Consider the following 26,929-nt stretch of genomic DNA (forward strand, 5'->3'; position numbering starts at 1 on the left):
GCCTGGAGATCCCACCCGAGGAGCTGCAAATATAGAGACGCCTGGGCTTCTTTGCTTGCCGTGTTACCTCTGCGACCCTGAAATCGATACGCTGAGATGATATTGTAATTTATTGTAGTATATATTCTGTGGTTTTGTCCAAAGCCTGGGTCATTTCAGTGTTGAGTTTGTACACACTGCATGAGTTTCCTCTGGGTGTTCTGGTTTCCTTAAGGTACTGGCCTAGTAATCAGAAGATTGCTGGTACAATCCCCACTACTGGGTTCCTGAGCAAAGCCCTTAACCCTCAATAGCTTGCATGGTATTTGGTCATAACGTCTGCTAAATGCTGTGAATGTAAAAGTGCAGGAGTTCATATAGAGTTTTAATACTTGGGTGGATGATTTAAAGTTTCGGGGGTGCATGAGTGCACTGCTTTTCTACCTTAATTTGAAATAAGTATTAGTGCACCAGTGTGTGTAAAATTCTAAAGGCATGTGTCACCAGAATGACATCTTTGGGAAACTCATTAGTTGGAAAGCTGATGCTTCCTTCTCTCGACTACTTTTCAGTTCAGAAAAACTTCAACTGTCAGAGACGTCTACACCGATTTATTGCAAAGCTGAACAAGTGAATTATAGGAAGAAGAAAAATCCCTTGGCTGAATATTGCTGTTAAGTTTTAAACCTTCTTGCAGAAATAAATCACTGATATGAAACATTGGTATGAGGCAGCAAGAGTCCATGAAATCCTTCACAGAAGGAAGAATAAGTTTTTTACATGACTATTTGCGATGTCCAGCAGCAAACACCACACACTCCTGAAGGAACAGCGTGGTGAAAACATGGCATTTCTGCAGTATTTACAACGTATTTTAACACACAAGTATTAATTGACACCAAATCTTAAAACATCGTCATAAATTATTACATTTTGCTAACAGTTTATTTACATTGCAGCAAAGCAAATCATTTTAGTTTTGTATTATTTTAAAGCAGTAGGCAACAACTAAATGCGGATCAGCACCTCCAAGTCTGAGGCCATGGTTTTCTCCCAGTAAAGGGAGATCAAGTATCTGGGGGTCTTGTTCACCAGTGATGGGATGAAGGATTGTGAGATCGATTGTAGGTTAGGTGCAGTGTGGGCAGTAATCCAGTCGCTGTACAAGAACATAGTGATAAAGAAGGAGCTGAACCATAAAGCAGAGCTCTGAATTTACCTGTCATTCTATGTACCCACCTACACCTATGGTCGTGGTCATGAGCTTTGGGTAATGACCGAAAGAATGTGATGAACGTGGCCAAAATGAGCTTTTTTTGGAGGGTTGCTGGGTGTTCTTTCCATGACTGAATGTGCGATATGGGAGGAGCTTGGAGTAGAACTGGTGCTATTTCCCGTGGAGAAAAGCCTTTTAAGGTGGTTCGGGTATATAATAAGGATGCCTTCCGGACACCTCATGTTGGAGGTATATCAAACACAGCCAACTGGGAGGAGGCCCAGTAATAGACCCAGGACCCACTGGCCTGGGAACACCTGGGAATCCCACCTGGGCTTCTTTGCTTGCCCTGTTACCTCTGCGACCCTGAAATCAATAAGCTGAGATGATGATGATGATGAAAAGCTAAATTATTTAATGCAATATATGCTATGGTATTGTCCAAAGCCTGGGCCAGGGCAAGGCAAGAAGGGCCCGGGTATGGGGTGTTACCTGCCTTTCGACCAGTGAATCAGACCCACAGCGACCCTGACCAGGATAAAGCGGCAGTAAAACAGACAATATATTAATGCATTAATGAATGAATGAAGGTCCGAAGGCTCTGAAGGCTGAAGCTAATATTGAAATATTTACCACTGTGTTAGAAATTCAGTTGTTGTTTTAGTCAATAATATTCATTTTGGTGATTACTTTATAAATACACTGTTTGAATAAGTACTCCTATTTAAAGTGTGTATGAACAGTTATTAGGACTAAGTACACTGTCTCTCAGTATTTACCTTCTAAGAAACATGAACCCAGATATCCATACACTAAAATATATCTGAACTTACATTTTGCTGGGGCACTGACCTAGCTGATAACTCTGCATGCACTTCACCCTGGACATCTAAACCTGTTGGTAAAAGAAGCAATTTGCTTTCCTGCAGTGTAAATGTACAATAAAATATTTAAGCTACACCCATAACCAAATATTATTTGTAATCACTCACTACAACAACAACTGGAAACACTTCCACTGGGCACATTTTAGTAGTGCCATGTTGACTGTCCATTTATCTACAGAAGCTCAGTAGGCGTGATATAGGAAAGTCCGTTTTCTTTTCCTTTTTCATCACAATGTGCTGATGGATCTGTTCTGCTGGAATCTCCTCAACCTGTTGGCCGCTGCCACAGCATAGAAGTGCTTCTGCAAAAGTAAAAATGAGGGCAAATGACTACAGTATTCATGTCTCACACACAATCTCCAAAAATCTGAATCTGTCTGAATACCTAGTGAGCTGCTTTGCTGCCTACTGATCACCTGGCTCAGTAGAGAGCATTCTAATAAGACATGGAACTTATAAGGCAGATTATTTAGACGCTCTACTTAGACAGAGATTACTCCGAATACGTCACCGCAGTTTTAGCTTAACACAGTTAGCCTCAGGTCGTTCAAACCTACGAGCTGAGGCGGCACAACCCGCTAGCACGAAAACGGTTAAACTGTCCCTGGCGAGCCCCGATTTACAAATAAACGACACTTAGACAATAAACGACAATTTATTCACATTTGAAAAGAACTCTGTTGGTTGCTCTGTATTCGTCCGCCACATTTGAAATCTTTGGTTAGAAAAGTCGTGCCGCACTGAATGCTGGGATTGCCTTCAGCACTGAGGAGGCGTCGGACGCTCCCTAGTTATTCAGTCGGATAATCACTCAGAATTAAGGTGCCTCAGTAGGAATTGTGAATACATTTCAATGCACTGTAGAAAGCAGTTGTAGCAGATAAACAAACAAATCTGTGTATATACCATGACTTTGACGCTTACACATAACCACACATGCTATATGACGCAAACGGCGTACCTTCCACTGCCGATGAGCTGCTAGGTAGCGTTGGAGTCTCATTTGGGACTTGAGACGGACCTTCTGTCTCTTCGCTTTTTCCTCCAGGTTATTCAACCAGCTATGTTTCGTACAGCCTGATGCACTTAGCCGACTACTGCAGCACACACACACACACACACACACACGCACACACGGTTTACTGACTCAAAGGCAGATGTTAGAAGTGAAAAATATCTCATAAATAAACATCTATACAAGGAAATACAATTCGTGTTGTGTAAATGAAGGTCTGTGATGTATGCATGAACTAAACAGATACACTATATGGTATACAGTATGCAGACACTTGATTCTAATTACTGAGTTCTGTTGTTTAGTCACACTGATGTACTGATGTGAACAAAGCAGATGCTCTGAGTGTCCAAAATACAATAAACATATTCTGAACTGTGTGAAGTGAGTTTGAAAGTCTTAATCCTATGTGTATATCGACCTTTGATCTCATCTGTAGTATACATGAATAAATAAATACATTAATGAATGTGGATGAATGGGTTAATGCTATGAACATAGAGCGTAAGTAAACACTGTAGGGGTAATCAAGTGACAGCACTAATTAGACCAGCAGATTTTCTAATATGGCACCAATTAGGCCATGAAAATCAAAGTGGGCATCTCACATAAATGCCCGCTCTGTTTAATTAGCATGTGTGGTGGTTTTTAAGAAGCCCTAAGCTGCTAAATATGGATATGCTATTAGCAGTGAATAGCTAAAAGCTTGAGTGACCCGTTACAGAAACTAATTTGTGATTACACATGTACATTGTTAAAACAGATCTGTTACAGATAACACACCATCTCTAATAAAAATGTATTGGGTACTGATACTGGATGGCTGATTCTCTTACTTTGGAGTACATTTTTAGTACAACTTTCAGGTCTATAGTTGTTAACCAACCACATTCATTTACTTTCAGCAACTGTGAGGTGGCAGAGATAACGATGCTGCAATTCTGGTTGGGAGTGACGAGGATGAACAAGATTAGACGGAGTTTATTAGAGGGGCGGCACAGGTAGGATGCTTTGGAGACAAATTTAGGGAGGCCAGATTGAGATGGTTTGGGCATGTGCAGATGAGTGATGAGAGGGTGCTGAGGAGAAGAGGAAAGCCAAAGACGAGGTTTATGGATGCAGTGAGAGATGAGGCAGGATAGAGACCAACGGTTTGCAGCGGCAACCCTTAACGAAAGCAGCTGAAGCAAGAAGAGGAGGCAGAAGTTTTATTTGGTCAGGTTTACAATTTAAGACCCTAAGATTTTGATTCTAGGTACGGCCATGGGGGACACACAATTCAATCCAGGCTATCAACAGATTCCAAACCATATTGCTATTTATATGGAAATTTTTAACTGAAATCTGCTTCCTCTATTTTGGATGCAAATATTAAAGGTCATCACAGGTTTGATCCTCCCTTATAGATACAATCTGTGTGGAGCTTAGCATGTTTCTCAGTGTACTTTGGTTTTGTTTGACCACCCTCCACCCCATCCAACACTACCCAAAACATGCTAGGTGAATTAGCAATTCTAAATAGCTCCTAGCTGTAAACCAGTGAGTGTTTGATGCCTTGAGACAATAATTATCCTGCCTTGCTACGCTGGGTTTTAAAGACCCTGACAAGGATAAACGGTTCCTGAAATGTGAGTGAAAATAAATGCATGAATAAATGAAGAGGATATGTGAATGTTGTCATTGGCATGTTTGTGTATACTTGTACTGTATATGCTGGTATTTTTAATGAGGTTAAATGGCTATTTTAGCATCCAGTGCATTTAAAGTGTTTATCATTATACGTTTATTGCTACACTTCTATGTATCTTTTAAAATGAGTTGCAAATGCATTAATCCTCAGTCTGCTTTCCAGTTCTTGTATATGAATATTTTTAATGGCCAGGTGGATGAATACATTTCCACCACCATCATTACTGTTTAATTGCCCGTGGATATTTTACTTTTTAATTTTTGGCCTAAAACTTTTCCAACTTAGAATTCAGTGTCTCCTGCAGCAGGAGTGATTCACCACACTCTCTACGATAATCAAAAGTGGGTGCTAACAGAAAAAGGCTCTAAACTGTCTGCTATACAAAGACACTTTAGTCAGACAAACCATACCAATTACACGCCACTTGTGCACAATCAAAACACATTTTCAGACGCATCTTAAGTGCTGCCCATCTGCGAGCACGTGTTTGGATTGCATTGTCACTGTGGGGAATGTGAAGAATGCATAATGTGGGTGTGTGTTGCGTCACTAAGTGCACCCTGTCACAGATCTGTACCGGATCATTACCAGGCACTGGAGGCCCCGCACCGGCCCCTGCTGAGCTAACCAGCTATTGTCTCGTGCCAGATGAGCGGTGACGTGCACGCGGCTCCAGAAAAGGCCACGTCGTAAAGCTCCGCCCGATTCACACAGCTAATTTCAGCCCATTGATAAATGCATCCGGATGTTTGTTCGTCTGAATGTACAGTTCCGATTTCGCAATGGACTCGGAGGGTGGAGAACATGGGGTAAAAATGAACTGCAAGTCTCAGGTCTGTTAGTAAATAGTGAATAGGGGAAGAAAAAATAAAAAGCTATATTATCTAAAAAAGCTATTATCTAAAATTGGCTTAAAAAAACCCTGATTTAGATGAATAAAAGTATAAATTAATGAATGGATGGACAGACAGACAGATACCATTTAGAAGGGACAAGCAATCTGGAGATAAAATCTTTGGCCTCCTCGGATACATTCTCAAACGCCTCAGCATCAAAGTCCCAGTTGGCATGAAGAATATTGTTCATGGTCTCTGTGTCATTTTCACCCAGGAATGGAGACAGGCCACTCAATCTGAAAATACAAATAAAAACACATTACAACTATAAATAAACTAATAAACATCATCCCTTTGTCAAAACACAGTAACTCAGTATGTGGTTGAAAGATTGGGTGTCATTTTGTGATGCCACTCATTTCCTTCACGAACAACCCCTCTGATTCAGTGCAGTCTTACATGACACTGCAGAACCTGACTAGCTAAACTTACACATGCACCCATGTGCTTTAAACAGAAATGTGCTTATTATCACATAAATTCTAACTTTGTGACAGTTGGGGTTAATGGCATGTGAGAAAATAGTACATGGAAGCTAATTCCAATCCCATTCACACACTTATTAGTTACAGTCACTGGCACTGTGGCTCACTTTAATAAATTAGAGTTATGAGATATGTGCTTAATATAGAATGTCATTTCATTTCAGACTGAATGACTGGAAAAGAGCTTTAATTTATGTAAAAATAGTCTCAGTATTACAGAAACTAATAATGTTCGGACATATGTGTCAGTCTAATGATTAGAAAGATGAAAGAGAAGCCAGCAGCCACTTAAACCGCTTGGGTGGCGCAGCGGTCTAATGTACTAGCCCACCATCGCTGAGGTTCAAGTTTGAATCTCAGATGAGATATCAATCGGCTCGGTGCCCACACAGACACGATTAACACGGTCCACAGCAGTTGAGGAGAGATACAAGTCAGGTAATTTAATGTATTTAATTTAGTTTGGGAGAAAAGGGGGAAAATGCGTAAATAGAATACTTTAAAAAGGTGCTGGATGACATGAGAGCAGCAGGAACAACTAAATAAGGAAATATATCTGGAAAGACATTTTTACAAACAACAACAACAAACTACTGGTTTCTTATAAAATACGGTGTGTGTGCTTGAATGGCCTTAGCTAAATAGCTGAGCACTGAATTACTGAACACCAAAGTCCAACAGAGTCAAACTATAACCACAATGGTGCAAAAGTTTTTTTTTACTGTGGATATTTGCACTCAAAGTATATCAAATAACTAAAATAACAACTGTCTAGTACCTGTTTTTCTTTTATGTTCTGCTTTTTGTGAAAACACCACACAGACATATAAAGAAAAATAAAAACTCCCTGTGTAGGGGGACTTCAGAAGCACGAGAGGGGAAGCCCACGTTTGAGGTCAGGTGCAGTTTTGAACAGGAGGTAAAGAAAACACAATGCACAAATCTGACAAGTGCTTTGTTGTTGGCTGTGTGATTGGGGTTGAATAGATATTGTGCTTTTAAGGCCTCTTACCTTGTTGCAAGAGCCTCAGGCCCTTTCATTAGAGAATTAGCGAGTGCACTTAGGCCCCTGCCTCTGATGTCTGGCTTTTATGGGGTTGGCATTTGCATTTCCCTTTTGATCTTCTGAACATTAAAAGTCTGAGCACCGTGATGTTGAATTCAATGCAGTGAGCTTCTGAGCTGAATGTGAGGTTGGCTTGTTCCTGTATCCTCAAAAGCAGTGACATTCTTAGATCTGTTTTATATACTGGATTCCCAGTATGTTTTTAAACTAGATTACTTAGAACTGATGGATCATTTTAGGGAAAGTTTAGCAGCACTGTCTGCAGATCAGATTGATAACGAATGTCTGATGTTTGATGAGAACCTACAGCATGTACGTGATGACACCGACGCTCCACATGTCTGTCGGGAATGATACAAAGTCGTAGTTGACTACTTCCGGGGCCAGAAACTCAGGAGTCCCAAAGTTTACCTTCAGCTTTTCTCTGGGACGATACCTACAGATCATCAGATATATTACATAATAAATGTTAGCATTTAAAAAGTTCCAAATTAAAAACAGGTTGTTGCATTGCATAATAATAACACATCTATTATAGCTCAACTTCATGTAATTTAAACTGATTTAACTCATTTTTGTACAATTTATTTATGTAATAAAATACTCACTGTAGTGATTATGTAAATACTTATTAATGACATCTTCTGGAATAGACACTATTAAGGTGGTCGCCAAGTCCATTCCCACTCCTGGCGACCAGGTTTGTCTTCTGTTTTAGTAATTGTAATATAACTGTTTGTTAATTAACTCCCCATAGACATGTTACCCTGGCAGTTACAGAAAGCTGGCCCATTTCTTGCAATTAGTGGCATAAATTGCTTAAGGCACTGGTGGCCCATAATAATGCAGTATTTAAAATATTATATTGATTTTTATTATGTTTTACACTGGCATTAACTTACATTAACACAATCTGACCTTACAGAATAAAGTAAATCCATTTCAGACAGTTCATAATAATTCAGACAAGTCAATAATAAAGAACATGTTTTAGTATTTATTTAATAGTTAAAAAAAATCTAAATAAAAAAGTTGAAATCATTTAAAATTACAATATTTAGTGTGCAAGGCCAATACAACACACTAATGTCTACTTAATTTAAAATTGTTTTGTTTCAGAACCATCTTTAATACACGGCTATTTGCTTAATAATGTTAAGTAAGAAAATCACTGAATTTCTCTATCAAGTGAAAGAAAAAGCACTAGATTAATTGCAGTAGATATTTGTAAAGAATACTCTTGCACACATTCAGTGTCTCACTGTCTCACTTCCTCTCTACCATGTACTGTATATGTCATGTAATGTATTGTTATATGTACATTATATCGCATGCTTTATAAGTATACAGAAAAACCAACTGCTGACATTTATCTGACATTTAGGAACAAAACTCTGGTTTTAAAAAAGAACGGAATTTGTAACATGAAGTAATCCAAGCCAAGGACTCAGAGCTGCACACACGAGCAGCTTAGGATGTCATGCTTACCTAAAGTAAACCCCTCTAAAATAAATATGTCTCTTCTCTCTAATTTAATCTTCTTTTTTTTTTTGAATAAACGTGGAGAAATGACATGGAGGCGATGCTGCTTGCTAAAGCGAACGTGGGGGCTGGATAATAACGGTGCGTTAGCCTGGTGAATCAGAGCGAAAATGCATGAGACAGAACTGCTGAGGAGTATAATTACATGTAGGATTGTTCTATTGCTCTGCACCATTACAAACACTTTCAGACATGATAGAACGAATCTGTTTGATAGTGAACGGTATCTGACAGATGCCAAAAACCCCACCATTTCGTTTTCTCACTTACTTTCGAGCAAGTCCAAAATCAATGATCTTGATCTGGTTCCCGGTGCTGCTGACACACAGTATGTTTTCAGGCTGATGGAGAAATGGAGGGAATTACACACAGAAAAAGGGCTGGTAATGGAGAAAGTGTGACTCCCAGAGTTCCCAGGTGCTTTACTTGCACTAATTGCTAAAATGTTCCACACAAATGTTCTTTTGACTGAATGGGCACAAATTCCCACGTACACACTTTAAAAGCAATGACATACTGTATATGTGAGTACTAGATGGGCTGCTACACGAAATGCATTTAATGTCAGTAGTTTTGTGTTTAGCTTTGACCATTTGATGACCATTTCTGCTTCTCTGTTTGGTTATGTGCATGCTTACTGCTGGCCTTTTTATTGTGTATTTGAGGGTGTTACATTATATGAATAACATAAAAATTATATAACATTATTAGACAATGGTCTAATTCAGCTGACATTTCTGACTGTTGTATTTACATAATAACTCTTCTAGTTGTCAAGATCTTAATATTTTCACCTTTAAGTCCAGATGCAGAATGTATTGCTGATGGAGATACTGAACCCCTTCACAGATCTGCCGCATGAACACGATGGCATCCAGTTCAGTCAGCTGGTACTGCTCGTCGACGATGCGTTCAAACAACTCACCACCCTCAACACTTCAGAGCCAAACAAAAGAGATGATTGCAAAAAATGTTTTTACAAAACTATAATTTTAGGGAGTGATGGATCAAACAAAAATAAAAATCACACTATTAAAATCAGACAAGTTCGGTAAATCAAGTCTAAAATCTTGTGGCTCAAGTAGCTAACAAGTAAAGTAATCTTATAGCAACCAGTTTAGCATCACGAAATCCAGAGACCACCATGTGGAAATACCAGCTGGTGTGGTGTACAGCACTGGACGAACCCTGGGGTGGTAGAAACACAATTTCTGGCTGACAATCTGACACTGATCTGGTTTATCTGTCCAGATACACAGAACTAATTGTCAAGCTTGGAAAGGAACAAAAATAGACTTGGAATTGTGAACTGACTCTTTACCTCCAGTAAAGGGAACTCTTAGTGCTACAGCAGAGAGTCATATTCTTAAAATTGACTGGCAACAGTTCGGGGACACAGTTTTCTGTTTCACCAAAGCTTGTGCACAAACAGAGCTCCATAAGGGTAACATCAGTGCCAACATCAGAGCCCTGCCTCACTAATGTGGCTGAATTAAAGTAAATTCTTGCAGTCATGTTCCAAAATTTAGGGAAGAGCTCTGGCAAACAAGAAGCTATAGAAGCAACTGATGCACCATCAGAAATTCCTTGTTTTGGTATCCAAAATCCTCTGGCCATCTAGTTGTTGCTCAAGTATGAAAATAAACAAAACAGACTTTAGATATTGAACAAATACTGGTGGACTGATTTTGAAGTATTGACATTATGTGTAAGTTTTACAAAGATTCTTAATGATTTGTGATCAAACAAACAGAACCATGAACTCTGCATTTCAGTTCTGTCTTATCTGTGAAATTACAGCATAAAACAGCATCACACTGGTGTGAAATAAAGTGTAAGGGGGTGTTAATGCTAGCAAATCTTGTCAGGAGTTGCTGAAAAGACATGACTGGTAAATAAATGTCATTTCAATATAATTTTTTAATGCATGCCTTTCAGCCCTGGTGAAATAAAGCACACAGAACTGCACCATGTTCCTAATAACACTTTCTTTTGTGAGAACTGTTTACTTACTACTCCATTATGAGTGTGAGGTTCGTCCGGGACTCAAATGCATCATAGAGTTGAATAAGATTCACATGATTGAGCTGGTTCATCATCCCGATCTCATTCTTCACCTCCTCCTGTTAAAAGGAGCATTAGCTGGTCACAATTATACAATATCTAGTGACATAAGACTGTCTCAAGGTGGTTTGGAACATGTTAAGGTAGGAAAACAACTCTCTGGAGAAGCCAGTACTGTTCACACCTCAAGGCTGTGCAATAAAACATATATACAGGGGTTGGACAAAATAACTGAAACACCTGGTTTTAGACCACAATAATTTATTAGTATGGTGTAGGGCCTCCTTTTGCGGCCAATACAGCGTCAATTCGTCTTGGAAATGACATATACAAGTCCTGCACAGTGGTCAGAGGGATTTTAAGCCATTCTTCTTGCAGGATAGTGGCCAGGTCACTACGTGATGCTGGTGGAGGAAAACGTTTCCTGACTCGCTTCTCCAAAACACCCCAAAGTGGCTCAATAATATTTAGATCTGGTGACTGTGCAGGCCATGGGAGATGTTCAACTTCACTTTCATGTTCATCAAACCAATCTTTCACCAGTCTTGCTGTGTGTATTGGTGCATTGTCATCCTGATACACGGCACCGCCATTGGATGCACATGGTCCTCCAGAATGGTTCGGTAGTCCTTGGCAGTGATGCGCCCATCTAGCACAAGTATCGGGCCAAGGGAATGCCATGATATGGCAGCCCAAACCATCACTGATCCACCCCCATGCTTCACTCTGGGCATGCAACAGTCTGGGTGGTACGCTTCTTTGGGGCTTCTCCACACCGTAACTCTCCCGGATGTGGGGAAAACAGTAAAGGTGGACTCCTCAGAGAACAATACATGTTTCACATTGTCCACAGCCCAAGATTTGCGCTCCTTGCACCATTGAAACCGACGTTTGGCATCGGCACGAGTGACCAAAGGTTTGGCTATAGCAGCCCGGCCGTGTATATTGACCCTGTGGAGCTCCCGACGGACAGTTCTGGTGGAAACAGGAGAGTTGAGGTGCACATTTAATTCTGCCGTGATTTGGGCAGCCGTGGTTTTATGTTTTTTGGATACAATCCGGGTTAGCACCCGAACATCCCTTTCAGACAGCTTCCTCTTGCGTCCACAGTTAATCCTGTTGGATGTGGTTTGTCCTTCTTGGTGGTATTCTGACATTACCCTGGATACCGTGGCTCTTGATACATCACAAAGACTTGCTGTCTTGGTCACAGATGCGCCAGCAAGACGTGCACCAACAATTTGTCCTCTTTTGAACTCTGGTATGTCACCCATAATGTTGTGTGCATTGCAATATTTTGAGCAAAACTGTGCTCTTACCCTGCTAATTGAACCTTCACACTCTGCTCTTACTGGTGCAATGTGCAATTAATGAAGATTGGCCACCAGACTGGTCCAATTTAGCCATGAAACCTACCACACTAAAATGACAGGTGTTTCAGTTATTTTGTCCAACCCCTGTAGATAAAATTCTTCTTTCTGAATAGCTGATTTTAACAGTATAGGTGAATAAATGTGTGATTTTTCTTTTTATTTATTTAACTACAACAGGTTTACCAAGTGCTGAAAAAGAACAAAATCCAATTATAAAATGTTACAAAAAATGCTCCAAATAAACAATTAATATTATCACTTTTTTTGCAGTTGTATTATGGATTATAAATGCACATAATAAAAAATATTTTCATTACTAGTATGTGTTAGTAGTGTTTATTCATATTATTATTGTGTATTCAGATAAGGATTATTTGTTATGTGCATTCAGTTCCAAGTTGTGTAATTGAAAATGCAGTTTCTAAATTGGGCGGCACTGTTGCCTCACAGCAAGAAGGTCCTGGGTTCGATCCCCAGGCGGGGCGGTCCGGGTCCTTTCTGTGCGGAGTTTGCATGTTCTCCCTGTGTCCAAAAACATGCAGTCAGGTTAATTGGAGACACTGAATTGCCCTATAGGTGAATGTGTGTGTGTGCGCCCCTCCCGCGACCCTAATTGGATAAATGGTTAAGAAAGTGAGTGAGAGTGAGTGAGTTTCCAAATGCACACAGATTAGAGGTGACAGTAAACTGGTGAAAGTGAAGATGGTCATAGAAGGACGTCGTTTACATCTGGGCTCTGACACAGAGGTGAACAGCCATGTGGACACTGTAATTGGTCATCTACGAATTCTGGCTTTTATGGAAAAGCTATTTTGCTGAATGACCAGCAGAAATCTTGTCATTTATGAGATTGTGTGTGTGTGAATGTTATCTCTGTAAAAGTACAATTAAGAGTGAGTGACAGTTAAACAATGGGTTCTAATTTTGAAGCGTCTCATAATCTATTCTAACCAGGAACAGATTTAGAATCTGAATACAATGATTTATTGATGTGTGTGTAGGAGAGAGCTGGACATTAAGGGGGGAAACAATTTTACACATACACACCAGTTAGCCAAAACATTAGGACCCCCCCCCTCCCCCGTCAAACTGAATTCAATTTAATTTTGCTCTCCTCCAGGCTACTGAGCTGAAACAACTGATAATTAAGAAAAAGAAAACAGCTGCTTCGTGTAGAAACATTTCCACGAGCTCTTCATGTCACAACATCCTCCAACTCTCCACGTTTCTGCTTTTTTCAAATGTATGCTTCAATTTTAATATTCTGTTTATAGCACAGGAAGGATTTTATATCAGACAATGCTGCTATTCCTTTGATGCTCGCACTGTAGAGCTCTGGTTCCTGTGTTCCTGTGTTGCATGTGAGTGTGTGTGTGTCTGTAAGTGACCGACTGATCTGGTGTATTGAGCGTGCACATAAACAAAGACGAATAAACAAACATAGGTTTTGTTTTCATCTCATTTCTCAGATGGTATTTACAGCGCATACATGACACGAAGATCTGAAAAAAGACCCCTACTGTCATGATCATGCTGCACTCAAGAGCAAACATTAGTCATGAGAGTATGACATTATATATTAAATCTGTTTTAAGTAGAGTTCAGGGGTTTCAGCTACGCCTATTATAACAGGTGTGTAAAACCAACTGCAGAAACGTATTTATATACTTTTAAATATGTGGCAACAGTTTGGGGACAAAACAAGTCACAGTGAACAAAGCTAGGTCCATAGAGACATAGTGTGAGGAGTTTGGTGTGAAGGAACTCCAGGGGCCTGAACACAGGTCTGATCTCAACTCCACTCAACACTTTTGGGACAAAGTTGGAAGAAATTCGGAACACTGTTTGAGAGCCAAGAGCAGAACTGAATGGGCAGGAGTCTCACAAACATGCTCTAAAATCTTGTGAAAAGCCTTCCCAGAGGAGTGAAGGCTGTTATAGCTGCAAAGGAGGGGGAAGAGCAATTCCATATTAATGCTCAAGGTTTTGGAATGGATGTCCAACAAGCTCAGGTCAGGTGTTTACATACCTTTGACTATATATGGTAAATTTGTTCTTTGTTGTAATGATTAAAATAATGCAGTCAAATGTATTCAGTTAGTAGTTTGTACCATAATGATTTTAAAATGGAATGACATAAATAGTGCACATCCACAGAACCACATTTATCTGCAGTTTCTGCTTCACGGTCCTGTAGACAGCTGGCACAAGACAGGAATACATTCTGCATGCCGGTCCATTATACTGTATAATAATAATATGGGTATGTTGGATATTATACTGTGTTTACACACACCAACCACAAAATAATGTGCGGCGATGCAGGTCAGAACGAGTGCTCACGTGAGTTTGTACAGTGCCACGTCTAGTTTCTGAGTTTCTAACGGTTTGTTATAAATTATGACAAGGAACACGGAGATTACCGGAACACAGAGATCAAGTGAATAAGACAGAGAAAGAAAGAGAGAAGTGTTGGAGATGAGTAAACAAGCAGCAGGAAGAGTGAAAGAATGAGTAAGCTTGAACATTAAAGCCAGCATGTGAATGTGCAGGAGCCGTGAGGGGGTGGAGAGAGGTCCTTGTGGCTTTGGATGTATTTTCTTTTTTCTTTACTTACCCTTTCTTTCATCCCTTTTACTTTTATAATCTTGGCAGCAAGAGTGAGGCCTGAAGAAAGCTCGGCGCACTTATGAACCTGGCCAAAACGCCCCCTGCAGAGACGCAGATCAGAAAATACAAATTTTAGGTGCTAGTAAGTGCATCCATCAATGTTAAAAATGTATGTTACTATTTATGGAGGATGCAACATGTTTAGGTCCTCTGTACTTGCCTTGTTGCTACTATTGCTGTTTAAGAAAAGGATTTCTGCAATTCTGTGGTTTTCAGAGAGTCATTGTTTCACTGAAGAATCAGACATAATGCCTAAAGTAATTCAACTTTTGCCGCCCAGTTTGCTGCTGACCTCTTTGAAGCGCCTCCAATGAGACGAACTGTTTGATACGACGCTTAACGTGACTTATTGTACTAAAACAGCGAGTGAGGAATGTGATTAGTGGAGGAACTTATGAGCAGTAATAATGAAGAGGAGTTTAGTGCTCCTGTCTCCTTCTTTTACTATATTAAACCACGTTAAGCTTTTTTAACCATAAGCGTTTTAGACTCTCTCGGAAAAGCTGGTGGTATATAAACAGGCTACTTTTATTCTAAACTGAACTGTTTAACCCATTTACCTACCCATATCCATAGAAAAACCTCATTTTACGCCTTTTATTTACATTTGTTTAATTTAATCATGCTGTTTTAGGCAAGTATATAACAATATTTAATTAATTTACAAACATGTGTTTGGGTGAAACCTAAGAAGCAAATCCTCAGACAACAGACACAGACTGGCATTTGGAATTTTAAGTAATCAATTTTTTAATAAACTAATCCTTCAAACAAACTTCTTTGCTTTGTCTAGGTGAAAATACAATTGTTTTTAAGCTAAAAGTTTACTGTGAAGAGAATGCCTGTAGAGAATGCCTGTTAGTCAACACCTGCCCAAAATAACCTCTGCCCATGACAAGTCAGAAACAAGCCCAGCACTTATTTGTGCTCTATGCACTGGGGTTAGACTTTGGATGTGTGTGCCAGTTGTTCAGTTATGAAACTGCACGCTCCTATCAGCCCCTCCGCATATCAGTGGCCCCCAAACTTTCGTCCGCCCCCAAACCACCTCCCGATGCCTACATGTTTATCTCCGTGTGCCTTATCTGCATTGTTATCGTCAGACTGCGCAAATGGGTAAATGCCAGGCTGACAGTGTATTGATAGCACTAAACTATAATTACCAGCTGGTGAGCCCTTATCAAACACGGAGGGTCTGGGGGTCATTTTGGCAGATACGTCCTGTGAATACACAGTGCTTAGGAGAAATAAACAAATCAGATTGAGTGTGTAAAGGTTAACTGTACTGAGATATCTAAACAGAATTAATTTGCACCCTAAAATAGAGTCGGTCCCCCTTGCTGCTAAGGCGCACAGCCCAAATTAAACAACATTGTTTATTCCTCCACATCCAATCTTATAGGCTGGCACTATATATGTAGATAGGTAGCATTGTTTCCACATAGTCAAACATCATGATTCATTAAGGACGGCCAAATTCATCACTACAAATTACTTTAAGGTCCTGTGGCAATATGCCTTACACAACTTCAGTCGATGCTTGGCATTGCTCATGGTGCCATTAGCTTTGTGTTTGTGCTTTGCCAGGTAAATCAGAAAGTTCCCAATGAACAGATCATGTGCACTGCATTATGGCTTCTTAACAAACGACCCCAGTTAAATAACCTGCTAATGCTTTGTTGTACAGTGGGTGTCGCACAGCTCCAAGCCCCAGGGGACCTGGGTTTAAACTTCACCTCTGATCACTGTCCAGTCACTGTGTGGGGTGTTTTCCTGGCTTGTGCCCACTGTTTCTAAGCCTCAGCAATAGGATGAATTAGTTAATAAAGAAAAATGAATGAATTAATGAATAAATTACACATATGAAATCAACTTAAGATTGTTTTGATTGATGCAGAAACAATAACTGAACATTAAAAGGTTAGACTTAGATGTTACTTTATTTGTGATAACATGTTTATTCTCCAAGCTGTATTAAAGCTAGAGCCTCTCCTGGAAACACTGGACACAAGGCAGGAACATGTCACGGATAGGGCGTGATGCCATGATAATGTGGACATTATAGTGCCCTAAACCCTGAAGCTATATAATAAACATGACAACTTTACATCTATTGTATAAACTACTTTTGGTCAAGAAATATATATAAATATACATGAATAATTACAATATAAACTGAAATTCTTCATTTTAATTTGTATATCCACATACAAAATGTGTCAGAGTCAAATGTCCTGCTCTGTACTTGAAAGGGCAGGTTCAGGTTTTTATAACCCTTAGCAGGGTCAGGATTAGCCACGCGGATTCACACTCACCCTCCCAGCAGCTGGTTGGGCTGTACTGTGTAATAGGAGCCGAGGGCAACCTGCTTGGCACTGACGATGCGGTGCTCGAACGGAGCCGGTCGCGGTGGGCAGTCGTCTAGAAGAAAACAAAGCACAGTGCAGTGAAACACCTCACGATGACTCGGTGAGAGCCGCTCTACACGCACCAACTGTAGAAAACGTTTCACGTTAATATTGGATTTAAAACGAAGGCACTGTTGCTATAACAATCACTAGTGACTGACTAAGATTCCATCAGATGATCCATGGAGAGTTTGGAGGGAACAGCTGCTGACAACCGTGTGCCAAGGTTCAGGCTTCATCTTTCTCACAGATTTATTCTAAACAGATCTCAGATCAGATCAAAACAATCTTTTTTATTATAACATATTTTAGTGTTAGGTTAACATACACAGCCTAGAATCATTTATTTTAATTAATCCTAGCAAATTCTGGCCAGTAAACACTTTATTTTACGACAAACTTAACACATCCCAAAGACTTCAGTTAGGTTTAGGTCAGGTAGATTTCTCATGCTCCATAAACCACTTTCACAGTTTGAGCCAAATTCATTAAGCACTTAAGTGTGTTTCTTTTGCAAAGTTGTTCACCACTATTCTTGGTTTTTAACCCAGTTCCAATCATTTCAGCTTCTCCTTAGTTCTCTTTGCTTGATGCAGGCCATTAACTGAATAATCTTTAAAAACACAGTTACATTTTCTCTGTGACCACAATGTCTTCCAACATGATTAGAAGAATTGTTGATGATCAGTATTCCAATCAAAAGCTCTTGAGAATTAGCTTGTTTAAACTCACACTGTATTTTTTTGGTCAGGCAGTGTGTTTGTATCATTCTTTGGGTCTCTTTTGAACAACATCCAAACAACACTGATGTTTTAGACACTACTGACGATTAAAAAAAGTATGGAATAAACAAAAGAAACTGTGATTATTTTTTCGGTGAACTTGTGAAGATTTGGGCAAGTAATTTGCAATTTTTAAACGGAAAGCAAACAGCTTCTATCTATAAGTAAATGTTAGATATGAAACATGTCCTGGACTTTGGGCTTTAACACCTTCTTACGTACCAATGATAGCAAACTGCAAATCCGGGCCTGTTGATTTGGACTTTGCCGGTTGCTGTTGTGCAGATTCTGGATCTTCACTGTCTTTTAACGGTTCTGTTTGGTTCTGTGATGTCTCTGCCTTTTCCACCACTGCGTCAGGATTCTCAGTGTAAGCCTTTTGGGTACCTGGTTCAGGTTTTGGTTGACACTGAGCTTCAGTCTCTGAAGAAATCTGTGCAGTCTGAAGAGCAGATGGCTCCTTCTGTTGATCACCAGCCTGCAGGTTTTCTCCCACAGGCAAATGGTGTTTACTGGGAGGACAGGGCTTATCCTCAGTCTTTAGCTCATTTTCACTCTCTTGCTTCTCCTGCTCTCTTACAATGGAGTCCATACAGGGCTGCTCGATAGGTGTAGAAACATCGTTCTGCTCTGGAACAAGTCTGTATTTTGGGGTTTGGACAGGAAAATATAATCAAAGTTAGTACTTCATGTGCACTTTAAATCATTTATGTTTAAATATAATTAGATCAAATCTGGTTTGGTCAGTAGAGCATGATCACCAGAGTATACTGCAGTATACATCCAATCAACATGAAATAAAGTCAGTGAGTCCAAGTGAAATTAGATCTTGTGAATTATTTGTGGATGCTGCATACTTTATTATATATAAGCTACTGTACTCAGTGTGAAATAAAGTCCAGAGCAATAGTGATAACTAAGTTTTCAACATTCTTAGGTTTCCAAGGCCAATAAGTTATCACTATATAACTGGAGTATATATGATTCACCCAGTCATTATGCAACAAATAACGGCTTTCAGTGTTTATTTTTATTCCACAGGCTCTTTATTCTCCAGTGTGGTTGTTTTTGCCCGTGAGCTATGACCGGCTCGGTCAGGTGATGAAAAAAATTCTTGACGTCCACTCTTGGGATTACATGAAGCCTGAACACAGCCGAAGGGCATTTTCTGAATTCTGTCAACAAACGTTCATGTGAAGTGTATTTTTTAAAGAAGAACTTTGTGGCATCACAGGTGTTAGTAAAACTAAATTCTTTGGAATTCTTTGGCCAGGAGAAAATAATTTGCATTGTGCATTACTAGCATGGTCCTGTTGGAATGATCAGACATTTGTAGTTTATGTTAAATAGTGATATATAGTGAAAAATTAGAAATTAGAATTAGAACTGATGCCAGTAAGTCTATTAAATCTTAATATCAACTAATTTGATTAGCTAATATATTGGTAAATCCTAACCAGGTTAAAGCTGTTGATGAAAATGAAATTAAATGTTGCCTAATCACAATCAAAAATGGTTGAAAATGGTTGATTGGACATTTTTGCTTGCAAGAGGTGCTCTTTTAAAGCATTGCCCCAGGTGTAACAAGTAAAGTCCTCTAAAGTTCTCTAGTCACTCAAAGGTTTTAGAACTCGTAGTGAAAATAGTGTGATGCAGTGTTAAAAGTAGGAAAACACAAGTGGGAGGCGATCTTTAACACTGTTAAGCCGTGAAAGAGTGATAAGTAACGGATGAGCTGAACCAAGTGCATTAGATCAGAGAATAGAAGATTGCAGAGAGCAGCAGTTTATTTAGCTTTAAACTAAATCATCTGGATTTACAGGTTCACCTCTGGTGCTGTGGAGCCTCAATCACAGAGATCTCCTCATGATCTTTGTGATCTTGTTGATCGTCGGGCTCAGTGAGGCTCTGAGGAGCGAAGGCCTGGACACGGTCCGGCTCTCTGCTCTTCAGCGTCACCTCCTTCGGCCTGCGCTGGGTTTTAGAACCACCGCTGGGAAACACGGCCTCGTCTGTTCCGGCTGTAGAGGAAGTAACAGAGGCTGTAGGATGTACGTTCTGCTCCTGATGCACACATGGGACTGTGGAAAGTAGAATTTGATGAGTGAGACTTTAACAGTATGCCATTTTTGACTTACCTTATACTATTTAAAGAAACTAGTCCATTTTTTAACAGATCTTAGCTCAATACTGAGAATCTTTGTACCAAACACATTCCCAAAAATATATTACTGCCTCCATTTTTGTAACATTTGGAGTTTAAACACTCTCTTATTTTAAAATGTGGCTTGAACTTGATGGCATCGCAAGGCTGTCACATCTCTCAGACACTTCTCACTGCATTAATAAAGATCGCAGTGTGAATTCTAGTCGGCACACAAAGCAGCGTTCATTTACATGTTTGGCCAACATTCTTACAAAAACACATAAATCACAAGGGAAGAGAGGCTATTTCTGCGTGAACTCGGACCTGGCCACTGGAGAGTGTGCTAATTGAGTCAGTATCAGGTAATGAACTTTGAAAGATAATTTACACTTAGCTTTAGGAACGGACCTGATAGCGCTTAAATGACTTCAGACTTAAATAGCATCACAGCAATTTGGAAATATGGAAATTGTGAAGAGGATCAAGTGAGTTGCATAATATAGTAATATAGCACTTTTATAACTGTTTATTGTGCTTTACTAAATGTCCTAAATTTAACAGGAATGGGATTTGCATTTAGATATATTAGGCTCATTGGCTGATCAAAAAAGCTCATCTCTAAAAGGTTCTATTACACTGATCCATTTGTTGACCAGAATTTGTTGCCACCCACACAAAGACTGATGCATTCACCATCAATATATTTGTGTCACGGTACCAAACAGCTCACAATAACCTGAGTATTCTTTCTTCTCAACAGCAGATTTCATAGCTGTTACATCACCTGGACTGCTCACTTTTCCACAAACCATTGTAACAGGGGTACAGTTTTATAGAAAGCGGTTGATAAAGAGCTGTCTGAGAGCACTGACAATAAAGCTGTGTTTGATAAGGAGTTGAAGTTCGTACCTGCAGCTTCCTCTTTAATCTCCTCGGGAGCTTGAGTTTCTCTGTCACTGGCCTTCGCACCATCCTCATCTGCTCTGTTTTTCTGCAAACAGGAAAACAAAACTTTTACCAGTCGAGTCACAGCTGTAATTAAACTTAAGCGACTTAAAAAAATTCTCCTTATTTGACTGTAAACAGAAGCTGGAATTAAGATGGGAAACAGTTGTGGCAGCTGAAGTGAAGCTTTTTAGAATGTAAATAAAGCTGAGAGTTGTGTGTGTGTGTGCTGAGATGTGTTTATTCTCAAACCCTGATTGTACAGCAAAAACAATAAGATGGGAGGAACAATAAAAGGATCTTTTTCAGGATAAGATTATCAATAACCGCAGATCAGAAAAGGAGTTGTAAGTCTTTTATTCTTGATTCTGATTTGACAGAGGATGTTGATTTTTTATATACAATGCAGATATGGACAGACATTTAAAAATACACTGATTAGTCAAATATTTTCTTCACACTGAGCACCCACGATCTTTTGCACTACTAATGATTTTTTTATATGTTATCCCTGATTATGCCATAGCTACGCAGGTTTAAAAGCAAAAAATGTTCTCTTATCTCTGGCTGTGGATGCAGAGTATCCTGTATTGACTAAAAGCAACACTAGTCAATCTTGTGGTCATGTAGGCAGTTAGTGCATTGATCTGTCCACTGTCCACCTCAAACAGAGGTGGTAGGGATGGCTCTATGTGCCTAGAAGGGAGCACAATCTTGCCTACAAGTAGTTTTTGTGCACAGTGAGTGAGAACTGCCAGCAATTGAAAGTGAATGGGCCAGAATTTTGGCTCTAGTGGTACCATATGGCAACATATCATGTTTTCCACTGTAGACATAATCATAAATGCTTGACATTTAGCAAGATGGCTGGCATGTTTTAATCGTAAGCAGTAAAGATTACAGTGGAGTCAAGACCCGGACCCTTTTAGGGGCACGTCTATGATGTGGATAGAGAGACGAAACGAAGCCAATCCAGCTTTTTATTTCCATGGTCTTATTATACACTTGATTTCTCAATTGTTTCCACTTAGTTTGCTTAGTAAGAACAATTAATTATTAGAATACTGAAACATATTAAGAAAACAAGTTAAAATGAAATGCATATAATCATACAAGTACTCAGTAAGACATTTAGTTCCTGTTCAAACCAAACATCATGACTGAAAAAATGTGATCAGAATGAATTTGACATGGCATGGTTGTTGGCAAGTAGTGTGTCAGAAACTGCACCCAGGATTTTCACGCACAACAGTCTCAAAAGTGTACACAAATCTGTGTAAAAGAGAAAACTGCAGATGAACCAGCCAAACAGCCTACTGGTGTTTACAGAAAAAAACAGATTTGGAATTATTAAAACTGTTACAGCAAACAGCATTTTAGACAATGCAAAAAGAAGACAATTGTCTTTGAACCACATATATTTGTATGCATGAAAAGCTTCACTGATCTGCAGGGAAATGAAAACCGTTCAATAAGTGGTGACACAAAACCATTCCTGATGAGATGGAAGGTTCACTTAATCATAAATGGTACTAAAATAAATTGGATTTTGAAAAGTGTAGATGGGCTGTGCAGACCACAGGGCGATTTAAGAGGGCTGTAAATGACATGGTGTCACCATTCCCTGTCACATTCCTACATAATGGGGCTCTTTTAGTGTTTATAGTGTGCTGGGTCTGACTTGCCTTACACTTCACTTAACAGTGCAGTCCTGAGCTGTGCCCACGGATCAGCAATTAGTGAAAGACCTCTGCCCCTATCAAGCCGAGAGCAAGTGGAGAACGCTTACAGTAATTACATCTGTACATGGAGTGGAAATAAGGAAACTGTCTTTTTTTTTAACTAAGGACGAGCTTACTCTGTACCGAAATGATTTACTTAAAAAGGTTAAAAGGGGTTGTGGATTGGTTAACTAATTATGTGCTATGGGAGGTGCGAATGTGAACTAAGTATTCACACTGGACAGATAATGACCAAAAGCTGCTATGAAAACACTAGAATTGTAATTAGTGTCTTAATAAAGTGTTAAGTGCAACTCTTACTAATTATTTATGTGCTTGCATTATTTCATATTTTATTGTTTTTTTTTTTTATATAGTTTTATCAGATTTAAACATGGAATAGGACAATAATACAAAGGTGAAAAAACACACAACCCTATTTACTCCCCACCCACAGACAATTTAACACAGCAATGATAATAACAAAAATTGTAAAATTGGCAAATTCAAAAGAAGAGAAAAAAATTATAATAATAATGCATAAAGTAAATAAATAAATTAAAAAAAAACAAAATTACTTAAGGTCCCCCTAGATCTGTCCAAAAACCTGCCCCACATCCCATGAAAAGGCTTCCGAGCTTTATTTTCAATCACTCCATCAGGGCCACGTGAGTCGTCTCTGATAGCCCCGATAGGCAAAAGGAGATTTCCAATTTAGAAGCATGATCTTTTTGGCTGCTACCATACTGGTCATTAGGATCTGTTGATGGGTTTGGGGATATTCCACCATAGACTCAGAGTACCCACAAATGGCCATGGCTGGATCAGGGTGCAAATACTTGTTAAGTAGATCAGAAAGGAATGCAAATATATTAGACCAGAAGCTGTGCAAAGTTGGACAGGACCAAATTGGAAGTTTTTTATCATGTATTAAAAGGTAAAAGTGTCAGTATAAGAGTTGTAGTATGTAATGTGGGTTACACTTGATAAAATACAACTTGTTTTGGAGCAATTTGATGAATATTTTAAAAGCTATTATAAGTTATTAATATGCTGAATACTTTCAATGGTATTGAAGGTCACAATTTTATTGTTGACATTATTTTCTTATACTTTAAATGTTTAAGTCTACAATGTAGATACGTGTGTGTGTGTGTGTGTGTGTGTGTGTGTGTGTGTGTGTGTGTGTGTAAATGTGTTTTTGTTCCCTGTTTTCTGCACTGCACACATTTTTTTCAACAATTTCTGTTTAAATGGCATCGGCTTGTTGTCAGGTTAAATTAAGCCTATCTTTCTTATTAACAAACTATAAGCTACAAGACCTCAATCTAAGCACACATTACTTTTTAAAGCATGTCAGTTAGTGTGCTAATACAATATTGGATTTCTTACAGAATGTCAATCATCAGTTTAGTATCAGTACTAAGTCTAATTGTTTCTACATTCTGACAACATTCTGACAGAAACAGCAGAAGACACAGAAGTGCACAGACAGACCCCTGGTGGGGCTAAAGCACCTGCCCTTACAGTCATATTTACTGTTGAGCAATAAACATCTGCATTAATAAATATGTAAGTACATCAAATCTGAGCTCCTTTTTTTGTTAAACATTTTGTATTGAGAAAACATATTTAAGTATCTCTAAATGACACCCTGACAATAACTCCTCCAGTGTAACAGGAAATACCCAGGTGAATTTCTCCATGAACAAAGTGTGACCTGGATAACGTTATGACGGCACAGTCTTTGTTAAGCCTTAAAGCTATCAAAGCACCATCTAAACCACAAAATCAAAAAGCCCACAGAATGCCCAGAAGCATACTGACCTCGTCTTCAGCTGCGTTCAAAAGGCCTTGCTTTCTCCACGGTACAACACCACTGAGAATAAACTCCACTATCTTTGAGCTCCGAAACGCTTCGCCAACGTATCCAAGCACTTTATCCAGCGTGGATACGGAATTTTCTATTCCTTCAATTTTCTTTCTCTGAAGCTGACCTTCTTGCCTGAGGCCCTTCAAAAGTGAAACCGTCTCCCCACAAAGACTTTTAACCTCTGAAATCACAGCCGAGTCCGTCACCACTACATGGTCTGCATTTTTATGAGTGGATTTTAAAACAGGCCGTGCTGGGGCGTCCGGTTTGAATTGTGCCAGGTGTTTCTCCAAAGCACTCATTCCTTGACACACAGAGTCCAGCTTCTGGAGGACCAAAGTTTGAGTGTTGGCGATCTGATCCACCCGTCCTTCAAGGTGCTTTATCTTTCCTTCTATAATTCCCAAAGTGCCCTGAAGAGTTGAATTGGGCTTTTTTGGACTTCCAGATGTGGCGCCAGAGTTGTCCAACTTGGCTCCCTCGTACATCTTGGCAATACAGGTGGCAAGGGTCACCGGTTTACTCATGGTTGAGGTAAAATGCAGCCTTGTAGGCAACTCAACACAAGAGAAGAAACCTTTAGTTATCCTTGGGTGACACTGATCAAGCAAAAGCTATTTCGATGCTTCCAATCTTGTTCCCCTCTGAACTTCTGTGAGGTGTTGTTGTACCGCCCACCAAAACAACAGCACGTCCAGAACACGGTCGGTATGTGCCAGAGACATGACACCGCTTAAATAAACACCTCCATTCTGCTATCTTATCTTGCCACTTCTGTTTTTCGTCTCTCTTCTGTCCTGCTCTGTAAAGCTTACCCTGGCTGGATGCTTTTATACCGCCACTGTGGGCTGCCAAAGTTCCAGTATTCTCTTGACGTCACCAAAACATGTAAATTCAGCGTGACAAATGCTGTTGACAAGCATACATGCAAAGAATGACCTTTACAAACGGCCAGAGATCAGCTTTAGTGTCGGACAGAGGTGAAAATGTTTCTTAGGACAGTCTGTTTGAAGCACCACGCGCACGTGGCACTTCAGATTCTGCCTGTTTTGCCACCGTGGACGACCCACAATGCTTTCTGGTCTGAGAACCTGCTTTGACTTTGGGTTGACACTACCTGTAAAAATAAACCCCTGTGGACACTGGTATGAAGACGAATAGAGGACTGGAATCTCAGATGTGTTCTTTGACCTGATGAGGAATTCTATAGCATCAAAAACAATGATAGGTGAAATAAAAACAGGTGAACGCTGTGATTGCCGAATCAATATTTGTGATTCCAGTTCAATTAGAGCTACAATAAACACTGTTAATGCACAGCTCTTCTTTTTGTTAGCACAACATGTAGACCTAGGTGAAAGCCATTTGTAATGCACAATTTTCTGTTTTGCAAATCCCCTCCAGCAAATTGGATTTAAATTTAAACAGTGATGAATACGGTTAAAGTGCTAAATGTTTCAAAGTGGTGCAGCTGTTGATGCAAGTTTGACGTCCACTAAGTGTTTAAAGAGCTACTTAAAATGAACAAAAAACAGGGAAATAAAGGTAATTTAGAGAAATGAAGCTGGTGCACTACACACCAGGGATTTTAGTACACGATGATCAGATGGCTGCAAAAGCGATATCAGTACAAATTTAAAAGCAAATCTGCTGTCTCGAATCAGTGCACCGGTCATTAAAATTTATGTTTTCTTCTTGACAAAATGTCCATCGTTGCTTCACATAGAAAAATGGTTCTTAGGTCTGCCACTTGGCCGACATGAATAAATAAAACATAACGTGCGCTTGGCTCTCGACCATAATCTCAGCAGTGCTAGTGGCCAGGATACTGGACCCACCGCAACCCTGTGCAGGGTAAAGCAGTGGTAAAGCATGAAGATGAAATGAAATTATAAATATATTATGTGTCTGAATGCGTCTTAACTTGTAGAATACACACTACTACTACATGGCAAAAATGCACTATATGGACAAAAGTATTGGGACACATGTTCTAATTATTCTTACAACATGCTAACAGGTGTAATAAATCCATTATGCAAAATAAATTATACAGCAACAGTTTAGGGAAGTTTCCAGAATGACTGCACGCCTATGCACAAAGCAGGCTCTATAAAGACATGAAGAAAAGCTCCAATGACCTGCACAGAGCCCTGACCTCAGCCTCACTC

The 26,929-nt window shown here is 39.5% G+C and overlaps 2 protein-coding genes across 9 annotated transcripts in view; both read right to left on the reverse strand.

The window, feature by feature from the left end:
- vps35 (VPS35 retromer complex component) overlaps positions 1 to 2,206 on the reverse strand; it is a 54,294-nt gene extending 52,088 nt beyond the window's left edge. For 3 of the 5 annotated variants that reach the window (XR_010007823.1, XR_010007822.1, XR_010007824.1), the window contains exon 1: positions 2,029 to 2,090. The gene's annotated coding sequence lies outside the window, so the exon portion shown is untranslated. Of the gene's footprint in view, positions 1 to 2,028; positions 2,091 to 2,187 lie in introns of those variants that run through there. The other 2 variants (XM_062989957.1, XM_062989956.1) reach the window with 2 other exon arrangements.
- Positions 571 to 25,285, reverse strand: mylk3 (myosin light chain kinase 3). 4 transcript variants are annotated; one of them, XR_010007827.1, is made up of 15 exons: positions 24,713 to 25,285; positions 21,129 to 21,210; positions 19,902 to 20,154; positions 18,296 to 18,714; positions 17,199 to 17,304; positions 14,831 to 14,924; positions 10,790 to 10,899; positions 9,571 to 9,712; positions 9,047 to 9,117; positions 7,542 to 7,670; positions 5,767 to 5,919; positions 3,044 to 3,179; positions 2,188 to 2,384; positions 2,029 to 2,090; positions 571 to 1,723 (listed from the first exon to the last, which is right to left on the reverse strand). XR_010007827.1 is itself a non-coding variant. In XM_062989959.1 (13 exons), the coding sequence occupies exons 1-13, from the start codon at positions 25,283 to 25,285 to the stop codon at positions 2,310 to 2,312; spliced, it is 2,343 nt and encodes a 780-aa protein (XP_062846029.1). In that variant the 3' UTR covers positions 571 to 2,309. The 4 variants fall into 4 exon arrangements, 1 of the variants encoding a protein (XP_062846029.1); XR_010007825.1 differs by having other exon boundaries at positions 571 to 2,090; XR_010007826.1 differs by having other exon boundaries at positions 2,029 to 2,384.
- Between the last annotated feature and the right edge of the window lie 1,644 nt (positions 25,286 to 26,929).

The sequence above is a fragment of the Trichomycterus rosablanca genome, chromosome 27, assembly GCF_030014385.1.
Source record: "Trichomycterus rosablanca isolate fTriRos1 chromosome 27, fTriRos1.hap1, whole genome shotgun sequence".
In the NCBI taxonomy this organism is placed as follows: Eukaryota; Metazoa; Chordata; class Actinopteri; order Siluriformes; family Trichomycteridae; genus Trichomycterus; species Trichomycterus rosablanca.

What these genes read in the sequence shown, in the direction of transcription:
- mylk3 (XM_062989959.1), bottom strand. Translation starts at nt 25,285, where the DNA reads ATGAGTAAACCGGTGACCCTTGCCACCTGTATTGCCAAGATGTACGAG. An exon ending in GGTGTCATCACGTACATGCT is followed by an intron (nt 5,920 to 7,541) that starts GTAGGTTCTCAT and finishes TTGTATTTTCAG; the next exon opens with ATTGAGTGGCCTGTCTCCAT. An exon ending in CAGCTCATCGGCAGTGGAAG is followed by an intron (nt 2,385 to 3,043) that starts GTACGCCGTTTG and finishes TTACTTTTGCAG; the next exon opens with AAGCACTTCTATGCTGTGGC.